Source organism: Aspergillus niger (genome assembly GCF_000002855.4).
Source record: "Aspergillus niger supercontig An16".
Taxonomy (NCBI): domain Eukaryota; kingdom Fungi; phylum Ascomycota; class Eurotiomycetes; order Eurotiales; family Aspergillaceae; genus Aspergillus; species Aspergillus niger.
In genome coordinates this window covers 774,875-792,104 of record NT_166531.1, presented here as the reverse complement: position 1 = coordinate 792,104, position 17,230 = coordinate 774,875, and the positions used below count along the sequence as shown (strand labels likewise).

At 49.8% G+C, this 17,230-nt stretch overlaps 6 protein-coding genes across 6 annotated transcripts; 1 reads left to right on the top strand and 5 right to left on the bottom strand.

Annotated features, from left to right (window-relative positions):
• Positions 1 to 1,485: 1,485 nt before the first annotated feature.
• An16g03560 (hypothetical protein) lies at positions 1,486 to 2,740 on the bottom strand (the record flags this gene model as incomplete). Its single annotated transcript, XM_059745052.1, has 3 exons — positions 1,486 to 1,800; positions 1,943 to 2,025; positions 2,086 to 2,740. The coding sequence occupies 3 exons, from the start codon at positions 2,738 to 2,740 to the stop codon at positions 1,486 to 1,488; spliced, it is 1,053 nt and encodes a 350-aa protein (XP_059602746.1).
• Positions 2,741 to 3,693: 953 nt separating this feature from the next.
• Positions 3,694 to 4,674, top strand: An16g03550 (uncharacterized protein; the record flags this gene model as incomplete). Its single annotated transcript, XM_059745051.1, has 5 exons — positions 3,694 to 3,874; positions 3,974 to 4,190; positions 4,264 to 4,397; positions 4,487 to 4,568; positions 4,638 to 4,674. The coding sequence occupies 5 exons, from the start codon at positions 3,694 to 3,696 to the stop codon at positions 4,672 to 4,674; spliced, it is 651 nt and encodes a 216-aa protein (XP_059602745.1).
• Positions 4,675 to 4,874: 200 nt separating this feature from the next.
• An16g03540 (uncharacterized protein) lies at positions 4,875 to 7,223 on the bottom strand (the record flags this gene model as incomplete). The annotated part of the gene is made up of 1 exon (XM_001397629.3): positions 4,875 to 7,223. The coding sequence occupies one exon, from the start codon at positions 7,221 to 7,223 to the stop codon at positions 4,875 to 4,877; it is 2,349 nt and encodes a 782-aa protein (XP_001397666.1).
• Positions 7,224 to 8,280: 1,057 nt separating this feature from the next.
• On the bottom strand, positions 8,281 to 10,829 carry An16g03530 (uncharacterized protein; the record flags this gene model as incomplete). Its single annotated transcript, XM_059745049.1, has 6 exons — positions 8,281 to 8,324; positions 8,494 to 8,794; positions 8,843 to 8,928; positions 8,981 to 9,442; positions 9,498 to 10,632; positions 10,662 to 10,829. 6 exons carry the CDS (start codon positions 10,827 to 10,829, stop codon positions 8,281 to 8,283), a joined length of 2,196 nt encoding a protein of 731 aa, XP_059602744.1.
• Positions 10,830 to 11,761: 932 nt separating this feature from the next.
• An16g03520 (uncharacterized protein) lies at positions 11,762 to 14,670 on the bottom strand (the record flags this gene model as incomplete). The annotated part of the gene is made up of 2 exons (XM_001397627.3): positions 11,762 to 14,575; positions 14,647 to 14,670. The coding sequence occupies 2 exons, from the start codon at positions 14,668 to 14,670 to the stop codon at positions 11,762 to 11,764; spliced, it is 2,838 nt and encodes a 945-aa protein (XP_001397664.1).
• A 423-nt stretch (positions 14,671 to 15,093) lies between these two features.
• On the bottom strand, positions 15,094 to 16,572 carry An16g03510 (uncharacterized protein; the record flags this gene model as incomplete). Its single annotated transcript, XM_059745048.1, has 1 exon — positions 15,094 to 16,572. The coding sequence occupies one exon, from the start codon at positions 16,570 to 16,572 to the stop codon at positions 15,094 to 15,096; it is 1,479 nt and encodes a 492-aa protein (XP_059602743.1).
• Between the last annotated feature and the right edge of the window lie 658 nt (positions 16,573 to 17,230).

The following is a 17,230-nucleotide window of genomic DNA, read 5'->3' as shown; positions in this document are numbered from 1 at the left end:
AAAAAAAAAAAAAAAAAAACCAATACATACTAGTCAATAACCGTGAATACCCTTGTGGCTTAAATTCTTGGGGCATTCAGGGTCAATGTATGCATGTAGATCGGCCGGGGTCATCATTCTTACCGGAAGTACTAAAGCCTCGTGGTGCATACTGCTGGGCTTGGCAGGCATATGGAAAATAGAGGACTAGTCTAAGTGATAAATTATCTATCTACAATCGATAACCAAAAAAGAAGCGGAATACCAGTAATCTACATAATACGAATACCGATCCTGCATGACTCGTGAAGCGAACCGTGAAATCGGAACATAACATCGTTCCCGCCTCAGAATTGACTACTGTATCTAGACAATGAAACCCAAAAATCCCTCAGTTGATTATTGATTTCCCCATATTGGCATGGATCTTGCGACAGAGCAAACGATGGAAACGATCGACATCATCCAACTTAAACCTCGCACAGATCCAAATCAGCAGTGACCAGATCCCGTCAGCGTCAACGTCATCGTCATTGTCATTAGTAGCTCTTTTCTCCACCTTAATCACAAATGTAGATGAACTCATATATACAGTCAATGAGTAATATAAGCGAGTAAGAAAGAAGAATCCAACATACACACTCCTTGACCACCTACATGGTAAATAGATCCATCATCTCATATCCCGAACCCCTACTCTCAAATCCCTATACATCACCTAAAGTATAAAAATGAAAAGAAAAAAGCAAATCGCACTGAAGTCCAATCCCACCCTCCACCCATCCAGAAAGAACCATAGATAATCAGCCCAATTCCAACTCTAATATACTAAACTTCGATAGTGCGCACCTGTCAAAAGCAAACATTCACGACCATGCAAATCACCAACTTACTTAGATACTTGATGTCACGGATCCTGATCCTAACTAACGAATCAATTATTTCCATGAGTAATTGAGTATGTCAGCATCAAATACATCAAGCGTGCTTATGCACTTATGCACATACGAATCGATCGTGTACCACCTTCACAAGTGTGGGGTCACACAAAACATACTGTAGAGTGGTACATCCACAGTGACACACATATGCATGCATGCAGCCTGCAATTTGTACAGTATGCACCCCAAATTTCAGTGTGTGGTGTGCTTTCAGTGGAGGTTGTCTAGTATAGCAGATCTGGTTAGTCTGTGTCTGTGGGCGGATCACTTGTGTTAAGTTCATGGTTTGGTTTGGTTCGGTGTGGATAGGGACTGAAGGTCGGTGCTAGGAACTCTATGTGCACAGATCTACAATTAGTGTGATATATAATTATCTTCTGGATTGGTTGGTGGAAAGCGTAAAAGCGGTCTACAGAGAATGGGGTCATAGTTATTCAAAGCAAAAGTATGTTTGGATTTAATGAGAGCTTATTTTTTAGCACTAAGCAAGTAAAAAAGAACGACTAGTGATACCAAGCTCCCAGGTGATCTCAAGCCGTAGGATGCAAGAACGGTCTTTCTGTTCTCAGGGACTGTCGTCACCCGATAGGTATCCCATTTCTCGCAGCCGGGCTTCATCCCACATGAAGAGCATGTATTGCGGATGGCCAGAACCGCTGTAGAATTGACCCATCATCGTATCAGGATTAGCAGGCCGTTCCTCCGCGATCTCGTACCAGAGACGGTGTGGGCCATTATCCTCCTCGATGAACACAAATGGATCATACATCCTTTTGATAGCCGGGTCAGTATTTGGAGAAAATTTCTGCTTGTTGAACTCGGGGTCGCTGTTTTCTAGCTTCGCCCAAGTGTAAGAAAGTATAGAATTGCCAGCAGCCTTCTAGCACTTGAAGCGAACCTCGTCTTCAGCATCCAGTCCCTGATGCCACTTTTCGTCCATTTTGCGCTTGAATGCCAATCCTCCTTCCAACTGCAGATAGTTAGGGCTCACAATACACTTCAATGTTGGGTCCAGAGCTCACCAGATAGTTGCGGTCGTTTTCCTTAGAGAAAGTGTTGAGAGCGCATTGCAGCTCTACATGATCAGCTTTGCACCTCGCCTCATCTATTGTTTCAATCAGTATTCTCGCTTCAATACCAGCAAGACTTCAGGCTGATCACGTACCGTATTTGTGAAGGAGGTTCGTCACGGTAATCAATTGATATAGCATCCAGCCGGTGAAATTTCCTAGGAAACTCCTCCAGGGAGCATTGGCCTCCTTACGAGTCATGGTGTGGCGGGGTATGGTGGTCATCGCCTGCAATAGAATGTCATGTATGTAGATGGCACGTTCGACACGTAGCATCTCAGTTCTAGAAGTGTTTCTCAGAACGTACTCAGGGTTTTTTCCTTGTTGTCGCCGAATTGTGTCTTCGGTCAATTCTTTGGCATAATATTGTACGAGCGCATAAAACCTCAACATGCTGCGGGCCTGCTCCTCAGATACTTCCTGCTCCAGCTCAATTCTGTGGGTGTTGTAACGAGACAGAAGAGTCGCAGGGCCATACTTTTTGTACCAGTCTGGCTGGGCCATGTCATAATGGAGATACGCGTAGACTCGGATCTCCTTGGGGATGGTGTTGTACATGACATGTCTCATCCAATTGACACCATAGGGTGCAATCCTCTGTAGCATTGGAGGACATTCCTTTTCGATGAGGGCTTGCACTTCAACCGCAGGAATATTAACTAGAACAATCTTGTTTCGAATACTCTCGGGAAAGTCTGAGAGACTTGGTCCAGTAACTTCCGGGTTCACCGCTGAATGACTTGAAGCCATTTTGTAAGGAGTTACTAGGTTTCTTGTAGAATTTTTTGAGGTTTGATTTTGGCTAATTGCTGAGTGATAGAAACTGAAGAGGCGTGTTGTTGGAAAAAGAAGGAGACTTCTATGCTTACTTGCCTCTACTTATAGTAGTTCGAGGGAGGTCTCACGGAGTAACAGCATGCCTTAGTCGAGGACATGCGAAGGAAACCTCCATTATGGCGACTTTTGAGACAGTAATTCCCATGTATTGATCTTCTTGCTTCCCGAGAGAAGCGGAATGTCCCTATACTTTTGGAGTAGCGTTGAGAGATTGCATCGGAAACAGCCAGATGTTGATGTAGGAGTAAAATTCGCCCTGAGTGGTCCTTCAGGCATGACAATGACCGAAGGCCAATGAGGGGCTCGCTTTCTGACAGTTTTCGCACCTGTTATGAATGGTTCTACACCAACAGCAAAACTGGTGCATGTCTCTTGCAGGCACTGAAGAAGCAACACCAGTGTTGCAACATCAGTCAATATCAGGTGACTCCTAACTAGAAGGCAAAGCACGGCCTTTTACAATAGCACACAACATATCATTCAACTCTACTAAAACATTATTCTGTCCCGAAAGTGGACCCAAGACACCTGAATGGCTATGATTCTCCCCGAACAGCGCCCATTCACCCACCGGGCTGTACGAACCCCTGCGCATTCCTGCATGAACCCTAATTTGTCTCCGATAAGCTTAAATCCAAATCCAACAATGATGAGATAGACATGTCAATATAAACCCAAAATAAAATCCACACATACGACATCACCGGCGAAGATGGAAAAAATTTCGATAGTTCCTCATTACCCGCAGCTATGATTTCAGCCGCAATCACATGCAAATTTCCACCTTAACGGAGTTGTATTTCCTCCGTTTCTTCGCACCGCAATTCCCATCACCACCATCCACCCCAATATCAATATCCAACAAAATGTCCTCTCTAAGAACAACCTACTTAGTAACATACAACAGCATCAACGCCCTTCTCTGGCTATACATATTCTCCTCTATCGTCGTCTCCCCTTTCCAATCCCCCCAAACAACCTACTCTACCCTCGAACCCTGGACAAGATGGACCCAAACTATCGCTATTCTTGAGATCCTTCATGCGAGTCTAGGCAAGTCAAGCCCCATCCCCCGATACCTAAATCCCTGCAGTATCCCAGTTCCACCCCCAACACCAACAAACACGAATTACTGACCGAGAAAAGGCCTCACCCGCTCGCCCATCTTCACAACATTCACCCAAATCTTCGCCCGCAGCGTCCAAGTCTGGGCCATCAATTACGCCTACCCGGAGACCACCAGTCCCTCCCCAGCATACAAGTACATGCTGCTTGCATGGTCATTCGCAGATGCAATCCGGTATTCTTATTTCGCAGTCTTGAGTGCAGGTGCTCCTGTGCCGAGCTTGTTGAGGTGGTTGAGGTATGTACCGTCTCTATCGCTATTTATTCTTCCTTCATTCGTATAGACAAGAGTTTGAATTAATTCCCTCTAGATACTCCCTCTTCCTAATCCTCTACCCCGTTGGCATCGGAAGCGAATGGTGGCTCATGTTCCAGGCGCTGCGCGTTACGAACAGCATTCCTGTTCAGGCGCTTTTCATTTTCTTTCTGTTTCTTTACGGACCTGGTGAGTTTTTTTTCCCCCTTACTCCTATTGACATTGGTGTGTAGATGGTATGGAGTTGTGGTTTTTTAATGCGTGTGTTTGTGTTCTAGGTTCGCCCATGATGTATTCGTATATGGTTAAGCAGAGGAAGAAGACTTTGGCTGGCGGTAAGAAGGAGAGGAAGGAGAACAAGTAAGTGGTTGGTGGGTTGGTTAGTGGATGCAGGAAGTGGTTGGTTAGTTATATACTAATACTGCAGAGGGTGGATGTGGTTGTGGCTGGTGATATGGTGAGCTGAGCTACGTTACTGATAACTAGTATTGACCGATACTACAAGACTGGAACGGACTGGACTAGACAAAATTGAAATGATTTGAAGTTAGATTCAAAACCGGGTATCGCTATGCATTTACAAACACTATGTCCATGCCCATGCTTTTGCGCACCATTCCTCTGACCAAGAAACAACACTCCCTTGCATCACACGCACCCAACAAATCACCGGAACGTAAACGCCTTTCCGGCAGTCTCGCGTTTCTGCTTCCGCACTCCCGACGGGGCATCGAGCACCTTAGCATAGGGATTATAACGACGCCTGGACGGGAGTCCCGAAGTAGCCTTGGGGTTGGCATTGAATACAGAGGCAGCGGACTCGTAGTTGAAGGGAGCCTCCTCTTCCTCCTCTTCTCCGTCCTCCTCGGCAGCTGTCTCGGGTTGTGCTGCGGGCTTGTTCTTCTTCTCCTTGCGGCGCTGTTTCTTGGATGGCTTATCTTCAGTGTCCAACGAGGAACTGGCGTCAGTGGTGTCGAAATCCGATGAGGCGGACTGCAATTGCTCGGCCGTCTCTGCGGGGGCGGCCTTGCGCTTACGTGGTCCACCCATTTCCTTGACGGTGAAGTACTTGTTCTCGTCCTCTTTCTTCTCTTCCTTAACGGCGGGTGCAGAGGTAGCGGGTTTCGGGGTTTGAGGTTGAGCGGGTGCGAGCTTTTCGCGGGCTTCGGAGACGGTTTTAGGCATAGGCGGAAGGGGGAGGGAGAGACGGAGAGCTTCGGCTGAAGCAACGGCGGAGTATGCAGGGACCGTGGGAGGTTCTTGTGACTCCAACACGGAACCCCAGAATTGGGAGACCTCGTAGCGAGAAACAGTGGGGAGATTGGCCTCGTCTGCTGGGGTCGGGGACGGGACATCGACTGGCTGTGTCGCCGGCGCGGCCGGTGTACCCCTGGTTGGCTTGACGTAGACGTCACGCCATTCAGGGCCATCAGCGCCCTCATCCTTAGCCTTCTTGATGACTTCCAAAAGGTCTACAGCGCGGTTTTGGACAATTGGTGTCACAGGTGACAATGTCCGGAACAGGGTGCCCAAGTCGAGCGGCATAGTGTGAGCAACCCTGAAGAGAACGTGTTTCGGGAACACGCATTGCACGCCCTCGTCTTCCTCTCTAGCAACCTCGTCACGCCACTGATGTACTGCTTTGAATACGGCAAACTGTTCCCTGTTGACCACGACCGAATTGCGAGAAAGGAGGTCGTACCAACCACCCGGTCCTTGACCAGTAGCAGCATCGTAAACAGGACGCTCATATACTTGCAGAGCTTCCTTCTTAGACTGCTCCAGGACGTAGTCGATAAGGTTGTTGTCGGGGAGGGAGTTTTCGACAAGTTCGTTGCGAATGTGGTCGTAGATGTGAAGAAGGTAGTGAGTATCCGAACGAGCGTAATCGAACATGCCTTCCGGGATCGGTCGAATGCGCCAGTCGGCCATCTGGTAACGTTTATCGGCTTCGAAGTTGACAAACTTCTGCAGCAGGAACTTCAAACTGCGCTTGGGGTAGTTCAACGCGCAAGCAGCATGGTATGTATCGAACATGCCAACGACGTACAGCCCCAAGTCGCGCTGAAGCCAGATAATATCCATCGAGGAACCGTGAAGCACCTTCAAGATGTTGGGATCCGTGAACACTTCGTTAAGAACTTGCAGCTCCTCCCTCCACGGCTTAAGCGTATCAACAACCCAATCCTTATCCCGAGTGCTGATCTGCATCAAGGAGACAAGACCCTGATACGAGTGCACATCGTGATGCTCCAAATCAATCGCGATCTCCTTCGCGGCCTTAAGTTCCTCCAACATCTCCTTCACTCCCTCCAGAGTATCCACAAAAGTCGCCTTTGTCGACTCCCACGGCTGATAATCCACAGGCGGCGACACGCTGTAGGAAGAAGTGGGGAACTTTGCGGCACGAATCTCCTTCTCGTACGGGTTGACATATCCGACAGCGGAATCGGACAACTTTAACGAGTCTTTCAGCGGAACAACGGCATGAGGCTTCGTCTTAAGCAAAGGCTTGAAAGGCGCGGTATCGGTGTTATCGGCCTTGCGTTCGAACAGCAATTGCGGCTTCGGGATCTTCGACGGGCCGTAGTCGTAAATGGTCGGGAATTTAGCGGGTTGCTTCTTCGAAGCCTTCGCAGCGGCAGCGGCAGCTTGATCCTGTTGCGACGGGCTCAATTTCTTAATAACACCGGTGAATTCATCCAAGCATGCGTCGGCCTTTTCCAATAGCGCATCGATGACATCCACGACGCCGCGCCAATTATCTTCGAGGGAATCTTCGTCGTCTAAGGTCGGTGCAGAAACATCGGTTCCGGCGGTGGCGGCTTTCAAAATAGAAGAAGTGAGCGACAAGAGTCGGTTGCTCTGCTCGTCCAGGGAATCAGAAACCTCTGCGTTAGAGGTGCGATGGAAATCGAGATCTTCGGCTGAAAGTTGACCGGCAGTGCGCGTCACCTGCATCAGGGACGACTGCACCCGTTGCTGTAACGAGCCAAAATCCGCTGTGGAATCCATGTTGAGAAGCAGAGACCAGACAGACGGACCCGTTGGACTCTGGCAGCAGCAGCAATGGGAACTGGACTTGTCTTTCCTGGATAAGAAAAAAAAGCAGTCGGAGGTGGAGAAAATCGTCGCGCCGGCTGATACTGACCGCCTGCTCAAATAGTACTAGTGATCATCACGAGTGATCTCGAAGATGGATTACATAAGGTGCCATGAAGATGATCTCAACAGAGAAGCAGGTTTCATTTACATGCACTCGAGGATATCAACATCTATCCATAGACAGAAAATAGATCCATCTATCTCGCTCCTTTGACTGTCAGTGGAAGGGATTGTTCGATTAACCCGATCCAGGATGTCCGCGTCAATCGCCCCCGAGTGCAACGATATCAAAGAGTACGAATCATTCACGAGCATACCTCAACACACATCTCAAACTCAACTAACACTTTGACTAGAAAATATGATACATGCTTCCTGAAATGGTACAGCGAAAGTAAGGCTCATACTTCATACCCCAGATAAGCGTATAACTCATCAAAGATCCGCAGAATACCTCCGTGGCAACACCGCTTCCAATGATTGCGACGAGCTTTTCAAAAAGTACAGGGCTTGTCTGAATGTATGACCCTGTTCAAAGCGGCCCCCAAACAAGTTACCTGGCTAATTTTGTCTAAAAGCTCGCACTGAAAGAACGAGGTATCGACACGATGCTCGATGATGCTCGTAAGAGCACGAAGGACAGCGAAGCTGAATACATGCGGAAAAGCTGATGCGTTGTATTCATGACTTTTATCTGTTCCCTCTTTCTTTCTCTGCTTCTCCTCTTTTGACGATTCTTTGCATTAGAGATGTTTGTTATGATGGCCATCTCCTCTCCGACGATATGGGGCCAGCCGGCAGCAAGGCCCATGAATTCCGCCGAGCAAGCACTCATCTCATCTCATTTCTGTGCTATGTCAGACTCTCATATTAGGACTTACAAGTCTACTGGAGAACAAGTCCATTCTGTATTATTATCATATGTCATTTTGGCGTTTTGGGTGCATCTCTTTAGACGCTTTTGCTCTCATGGCAGGAGTTTAACTGTGGCATCGAACATTCCTGTTGTATCTAGCTACATGTACTATATACGAAGCATATATTTAAGTTTTACACCTGGTCTGGCAACCCGACTGCTCTATATCGTATATCAACATTATATACTAGATTATAATCTAATGCGGCATGATTCATTACTATCGGTGCCCTCGCCTCCTCAATTCGCCCTGCCCAAACGCACCTGGAACCTTCAGGATCCCGTTTGCTGCAGTACCCATGCCTCCAACCATAGATGAGGAGCTGCTGCTGCTACTGCTAGTCTTGCGAGGCTGTGTCAGCATTGACCATACTTCGGTCATGCTCGCCCGGCGCGCAGGAAGCATGCTGTACTGCATGCCGTATAGGTTGCGACGGTGTATAGGAGGCACAAAGCGGCCGGTCACAAGGCAGAAGATGACTTGTGGGGAAAGGTAATGTTTCCGTAGGCGATGACCCAGTTGGAAGTACTGGTCGAACATGGCACGGAGGGTAAGAGGGATAGACTATCCGGATTAGCGCTTGATGGCTCAACGGGGAAGAGGGTTGCTAACCTCAAGGTGTATATAAGGCACACTGACGCTTGACTTGCTTGTCGAAGACTTGTCGTGCTCTTCGCGAAGCTCGAAACGTATTCCACCTGAGCATGCAATTAGCTAACTAGCCTTTTGTGGGAGGGGAAGGTAACACACCTGGCAGTCTCCGTGAGTCCTTGACTCTGAGCATCAGTGCAAAAAGTGGAAAGTGGTTCAAGAAGGCCAAGCAGGTATCGAGCACTGCCTTAAGCGAAATGATCAACATCCGCGCGCTGGCAAACGCGAGATAGAAGACAATAACAGTGGGTAGAAGGAAGAAGAGAACGGTGAACAAGATGGTTCCAAGAAGTAGTTGGTCAAGATCGTAATCGCATGAGTCTATACGGTTGCGAAGCACGTTTCGCTTCTTGCCGCGGAAAAGATGGAAAAGAGAGATAATGATGGTAAGTTGCCAGTTGAAGATCCGTGCAGATGCGATGTAGAAGGAGTAGATATGCACTGTCAATATAGATATGAGGTCGGAAAACAGGGCAATTGGCATGCTTGCCCCGGCGAAACTGGAACAGCCGACGACGTAAATGATGTGTGGTAGGTAGGGTTGCAGGTTGGCGATGCAAGCTTCTATCGGTTAGCCCGTATCAATCACCTGAGTGACTAGAAATCTGAAGCTTACCTGCCCAGTTCTCAATGACCCACAAGAAAAGATCACCCAAGAACGCGGCGAGTTCATTGTTGAGCTTAAGACCAGCCGGCCAGTCCATGAGCCAGGAAATAGTACCCTGTAGCCCTTCCACCGTATAGCCTGTCAAAATGAAACTGATCTGAAAGGCCACCCAGTTGGCGTTGTCGATGATGTATGACCCCAATGCGATGCCAATAATCACGTCGTTGGCGACGAGCCACAAGCTGTTGTAGAAGCGAATGTAGTCCGGATGACTCGTAGTCACACTCTCCCAATTATCTTTCCTCTGTCGTAGTTTCACATATTGTATTGGCCAATAACAGAACTGTTGGAGTCGAATATCCACCTGCTGAGCTGTCGCAGATATGTCTTTAAGAGCAGCGGCATCAGGACGAGCTCGCCATTCTAGAATCTGCAGGACAATCTCTGCAATCGTGCGATGGAAAACAAGCCCAACAATGAATATGCGGGTAATTACAGGCCATATCCACTGCCAGAAGACATAGGAAACGCCGAGAACGAAGAGATCCCATAGCGTAGTAGCAGATTCTACAACCCGCTCACCCACACTCATGCTTCTCTTGACACGGATGCCCACCAGATGGCTATTCTTCTCCATAAGCTTCCCCATCTCATACGCGCAGTTGACCTGGTTGATGATGAGGGGAAGTGCCTGTTCTTTAGACGACGGGACATGTTTGACTACCGTGTGAAGCTTCAACTTCTCCACCAGCATTCCAGCCTGAGCCTTGTCCGACTCCTCTTCGGTATCGATCTTATTAGACACAGCATCTGACTTATCTGAGCCAAACACCTTGTCGCCCAATGCTAGAGAGATTGGCTCCAGAGACATGTACTCCATCCTAGTCGGATGGGGCCGATGAAACATGATAACCTGGACAGACAGGTTTGTTTCCGGCGGACAGAAAATCCGAGGAACCTTGCCCGACGAACTCGTAGTAACATAAAGATGTGACGGATTGAAGGCCGTTGGCGGATCTGGCGAGTTTGTTGATCCTAGGACATGCATAGCCGAGCGTCCACATAGAGCGAATATGCGCACGATAGGATGGGGGCTATTGCGGAAGAGAATACCCGCCCGCAAAGCGTTGTCGACATTCCGGGGCTATTGGCTAAATGTTAGCTGCCTCTCACCCTAAGCATGAATGCAGTATAACCCGATATTACCTCGACATCTTCCAAGACCGTCAGAACAAAAAAGTCCACCTCTGAATTCCGCCACCCAACAATTACTCCTGGCGACGATGATCGGGGAAGATCGTATGGCCAAAATACCCGTAGCAACCCATCGCTCATGAGCATGTTGACATCCTCCAACCGCGTTTAGAAGGAGCCTCGACGGCGGAGTTGTTCGCGAGCGGAGACGCCCAGGTGCACGTATCGAGGGTGCTAATCAAGAATATCAGCCTCGTTCGGGACCTCATAGCTGTTTGGCCGTTCCGCAACAGCACGGCCAGCCAGCCACTGCGATAGTAGCATACCAATTCACCCTCAGTCGCAGCTATATGGTTGATAGGAAGGACGAGGAGGAAGAAAAATACTGATAAAAGGAGGAAACCCTTTGCTGTCCGTGTCTGTTGTCGAGTGAGGAAGTTAGTCCGTCCGTTGTTCGGATACCGCGAATGCGCGTAGGAACAGATAGCAGAACACAAGCATACCACAACGCCGTGATCCCACGCAAATATGGCCAATTCGTACAGGCGAGTAACAAGATCCCACCTCGCGGTGATGTAGCCCGCTACGAAGATACCGAGAGTGAGGATGGAAAAGGGGTGCATGAATCAAGCTGTCCGGCGGGTGGTCGCTTCAGTTTGCGCGCATTGCTGAGGGGAATGAAGAGGACTGGAAGCGGAAGCGAAATTGCCGAAAAAGAGTGACGATCGCACAAAACAGGCTGGCGAGTCCGACAAGAGAAGATCAAAGACAATGGAAGCTACTGAATTGACCGGCAAGCTGAAAGTCTTAAGGCACGGAGTGGGCAATGGGGAAGATGCGGACCGCAACCCTGAGGCGTCTAGATCTCCGCGGTTCCACGTGACTGGGTATACATCTAGGCTACTACACATCAGATGAAGAAGATTTAAGGCATGCTTTTGTATTGTGCGCCTTGAACTGAATTAAACAAGAAAAAATATTTCTATACCTATACCCATGACCCATGAAAACATACAATTAATCCCCATTCCGAACTCCCAGCCGCTGTAAACCCGAATGGCAGCAAATCCATACCATGACTACAAAGCTTTGATGCCCTGGAACACTTTGTTCGCCTGTAACTTCGGATCACTGTTGACAAGATCGCGCATGATCTGGCGCTTTTCTTCAACCGTCAGGTCCTTGCCAGGTGCCTCAATAGCTTCCTTCCATTTCAGCAACATATCCTTGAGGAGAGCACTGCCCTCTTCAACTTCTTCCTGGGAGTACTTGTCAAGTGACATGGACTCTTTTTCCTGTGCCCCAGAGGAGGTGAAGTCCTCAAGCTCATCTGCCTTTTGTCGCGCCATGTTGACTACCTTCTCCGGAAAGCGGACCAATTCAGCAACGTGAATACCGAAGGACTGGTCGCAGATGCCCGGTTCGACACGGTACAGCAACGTAACCTGGTCTCGCTTCGAGTCTTTGCTGTCCTCCTCATTGCCCGTGCCATCACCAATAAAAGCCACTACATGTAGGTTCTTGGCTGACTTCGGGTACCGATCGGCCAGGGCCGTCAATTCGTGGAAGTGGGTTGCGAACAGGCCGAAACAGCGAATCTCAGTGACGATGTGCTCTGAGATAGCCCATGCAAGGCCGAATCCATCGTATGTACTTGTTCCGCGACCAAGTTCATCGATGATGATCAATGACTCCGAGGTCGCGGACTTGAGGATGTTGGAGGTCTCAAGCATCTCAGCCATGAAAGTCGACACACCCTTGAGCTGCGAGTCACTCGCACCAACACGAGCAAGAATGCAGTCGAAAATAGTCAGCTCCGCCTCGGAGCATGGCACGAAGCATCCAGTCTGGGCCATCAGCGCAATGACGCCAATCTGTCGGATGTAGGTCGATTTACCACCCATATTGGGACCGGTAATGATCAGGAAGGAAGACTCATCACGGATGAGCGACACGTCGTTGGTGATAAAAGAGATGTCATCCTGCATTTCCATACAAGGATGCCGGGCCTCCTTCAGAACCGTGTTTCCAGTACCACGCGGGTGAATCTTGGGACGGACATATGGTGTAGGGGCGTGCACGGCACAATGCGCGAAGCTCACAATGACATCGAGGTGAGCCAAAACGCCAGCAAGCTGCTCAAGGACAGGGCAGTAGGAGGCAGCCACACCAACAACCTCGCTCACCAAACCAGTCTGAGTGCGATTGTAGTTAGATGACAGCTGGTCGTGCTCGCGACGGAGCGCCTGCATTGTCGAGGTCGTAAAGTAGACACCGTTCTTCTGAGTTGAGCACTCCTGGTACTCTCTTTTGTTGCGAATACAGCCCGCCTCGTTGCGAGTCAATCGGAAGCACCAGCCATGCACACGATGATTCTCCAGGAACAGCTTCTTGTCAACTTCTTGGTCCAGATCCCCGCCCACACGACGGTGTTCCGAGTCCATGTCGTGACGCAGCTTATCCAGCTTCTTGCGAATGATGCGCAAGCTCTCATCAAACTCCGGCTTAATAATGAACTCGTGGTTCTCCAATGCATCCAAGTCCACCGTCGTCTCAACCATCTCCTCCAGCTTTGCCAGGTTATCGGAATGGCTGCGCAGCTTGGACGTATACTCCGCTTCCAGAGGCGTCTGATACTGTTCATCCATCACATTCTCCAGTGACGCAACAAAGCCTGGCAGGCGAATGGCAACCTGATAAACACGCACGACATCCTCCAGTGTCGCCTGCTTCCTCTGAAACCGCTTCGCCAAGCGATACAAATCCGGGATCGAGCGCAAATGCTCCTCCTGCATAGTCTGCCGAAGTTCCGTGTCCATCACAAACGACTCCACCAGCTGCTGTCTCTTCTCAATCTCAGCTTTATCCATTAGCGGCTGCTTCAACCACTGCGCCAGCAGCCTGCTGCCCACCGGCGTCTTACAATGATTCAGCAACCCAAACAAACTCATCGACTTAGATCCGTCCCGCGGACCCGGCATGAGATTCAACGCCCTCAGCGCCGACGAATCCAGCTTCATGAATTGCGACAGATCATGCTGATAGAGACGATACTGGCCGAAGTTGGACGGATCCGTCATAACACCCAGATACTTGATCAACGCCGCCGCGGATCCCATCGCCAACTTCAACTCAGTCTGAGGCAGCGTCCCGGCAGACCTCTCATCCCTCAACAACCTCGTCAAGTCCTGCTCGATATCCCTAACCCCGAAATCACCGCTGTGCCTCTCCGACACGGCAATCCCACAACTATCCATGATATTCCTCACCTTCCCCAATTCCACATCCTTCCTCCCCGCATCCATCTGCACAAGACACTCCTTCACCCCCAGCTGAATGACCAGCGACTCCAGATTCGAATAAACATCATTATCCAAGAATTCACTCACACCCAACTCCCTTACACTCGCATCCGCAAAACAAACCCCCACACTTCTCGCCTCCCCGGCCTTTGCAGAAATCTTCACAGCCAGAATGATCGGCGCTCCAGCCTCAATATTCAGCCCACCTACACTCCCCAGTTCTTCTTCCACATCCTGCAAGTTCCCCGGACTCGCCTGCTTAATGAGCTTCCACTGTCCGCCGCGCCCGCTCGCAGAGCCCCAGATCTCCACTCGCCGATTGAGTCGGAATAGCGCCTCGCGTAAGAAATTGCGGAATACAGTCACGCTCATCGTCACGGAGGGCAGGCCGCCTGTGTCGCTGCGGCCCAGATTGCGGATCACAGAGGTGGTTTTGTAGACGGTGCGGGCGATGAATTCAGCTTCGGCACCGTGGGCGGAGTACCAGTCTCCGCGGTCGAAAACTCGAATGGTCTCATTGTTGTTGTTGTCATTGTCAGAGGAGGAGGAAATGGAACGATAGAAGCGGATGAAGCCGACTTCGTCGTCCACCTAGACAGTGTAATTAGTTTAATGTTAGCCGATTTTTCTCTTCTTAAGTTCCTAAAACAGGTAGAGCTTACCTTGAGATCTGGTCGAGATGACATGGTGCTATAGTCTATCTCCAACGAGGAAAGAGACTTGTGCGCCTGCTTGTCGGTCGTTGGAGTGGATGGGCTCAAAGCTGAGCTGCGGATAGTTGATAGTTGATAGGTATGGCTGCCGACGCGCTGCGGGAAACGCGGTCACGTGCATACGCGTCCGCGCGCCGGGTCAATTAAGGGATCTGCTGCCTGAGGTAGAAACATTAGGATGGATTACTGAGTGGGATAGGCTTGGTATTAGATGTTGAAAGGCACAGAGTCATAGTTTTAATGTTTGTTTTTATACTATCATTACATACATATGCTAATGCTACATACCGCTGACAATGCAATCATAATGCCGGAGGCATACCAGGCCACCCGGATGAGGTATCAAGAAGAACATCCATCCAAACGAAAGACACATCGGTATCCAACGTAAATCAGTTAAGCGGCAGAGATAATTGTCTTCTGCGCCTCAGTCCCTTCCCACCCAAGCTTCAACTGGGCCACCTTGGCTCCAATCTCCTTGGGCTGGACATCCGCACATGATTTGAGAACCACAGACTTCATCTGATTCACCGTGACGAGATTCACCCACTCCCCAGCAACATCCTCCCGGGCTAGAATCTCCAAACAAATTTCCACCTCCTGCTGGGAAATCGGACTCCGTGCCGAGTCCTGGACATTCTGCGCAATCATCTCCATCCGAAATGGAGTCCGCTGCGCAGCCATCACAGCCTTCGCCCCGGTCCCAACATACCCAGCAGGTCTCAGCAGTGCCAAAACTCCCGCAACCTCCTCCACGCGCTCCGCAGCTGCCCTCCTCAACAACTCCTGCTTCGACGGCGGGGGTGGCAGCTTCGCCTGCCGCAGCTGCTTATCCTTAATGCGCTCCAGTAGCCCCTTCCGGCGCGTACTTGCCGCATCGATCGGTTTCTCTGGCGCATCATCCTTCCCATCCGCACGCAACTTCTCCGTCTTCAACCGAATAACTCCACCCTTCAAGTCCTGCAACCGCTGCTGTCCCTTCCGGAACGTGGTAAACGGCGTCAACGACTCATGGATCATCGCGACTCCCAGCGTGTTGACGAAATCCACCCTCGACTCGTCTCCGTCCACCGCATCCAATGCTTTCTCCCAGAGAAGGTCCACACTCTGCTCGAATCGCTCTTGCAATTCATTCTCGCTCGCCCGCTCCTCACCCTCCCGTGCAATTCGCTCCAAGCACACCCTTCCCAGTCCATAATTCGCGATCCGATATCCGGGAAACGCTGTCGATGATGGCTCCTGATCCAAAACCCAGACAAGTCGTTGAAGATCCTTGACTACCACCTTCCGCTTCTTCCAGAGTCGTTCAATGGTAGGGAGCAGTTCTCTCAGGTCGGCAGGGGCAGAAACACCATTGTGCATAGCATGCAGCGCAACAGCTTTCAGAAACGCCGCATGCAGATTTACAAAGTCCTCCACAGATGCTGCACGACGATTCACAGGAGCCGGCTTTTTTGTTGTCTTCCTAGTACCTGCGCGCTTCGAGGGGGTACCCGGCGGCTGCTCAGTAACGGCAGTAGCAGCCGAGCCGCTCCTCCTCACTGACACCGGTGACCGTGCATAATGACCACTTCTAGGCGTATTCAGGGTCAATTCGCCCAATCGAAGAGTCTTGGAAGGCGTGACTGCATCCGTGCTTTCCGGTCCCTGGGGACCCCGACAGTCGACGTTCTCGAGCTCGACCAGTTTGCGTTTCTTGGAAGGCGTGACCGGGACATTGATCGTTGTGGTTGTCGTAGAGGGCTTCTTAATATCCGATAGGGAGGAAGGAGCTACAACGCCCGGCTTGGTTGCTCTTGCGAAGTTCTGGATCCCCGGTTGCTGCTGCTGTTGCAGCCCCCGGGCTGCCTGCCTTGTGGAATAGCTGCGCGGCATCGCGGTTTCCGAGGATTAAAATGAGGAAATTAAGGGATAGGAGTCCTATTGGCGTATCATAGAGTAATTATTAAAGAATTAAACCCTGTAGATAAGATAGGATAGAAGTGGTAGTGTAAGTATGGGAAGACTGGGGAAGAAGAAGATAATGAGTGTTAGAGAAAATCCACTAAAACGGGGAATGATTATTCTTTTTTCTTAAGGGATGGGCTGGATGGATGGGTAACAGCGGGTAGCGTGGATTTTAGGTGGAGATCGCGCGCGACGCGATCAAGTCGCGTTTTGGTCTTTTAGCGTATCCGAGCTGTCCGGATGGGGTAATATTAGTTTTGAGTTGGGGTCATGATACATTGACTTTTGATGAATGCAGGAGAGAATTATATCATTCACTCGTTCACTTGGGGGGATTTGTTGTTTTCTCAATAGTAGCCATGCTTCCTTGTCTACAGATGAATGAATGAATGAATGAATGTATGTATGTAGATGCTGCTCCCCCATCACTAGAGCAATAATCAGCTTCGGAATGCAGCATACCGTAACCCCCCCGCACTGTTACTGCTGCAGATTGACGGAGGTATGCTCTAGAACATTGCTCCCTCTCCACTATTTTCATACTTTAGTTCTAGACAGATAGCTAGTAGGGATTAGACTAGTCAGT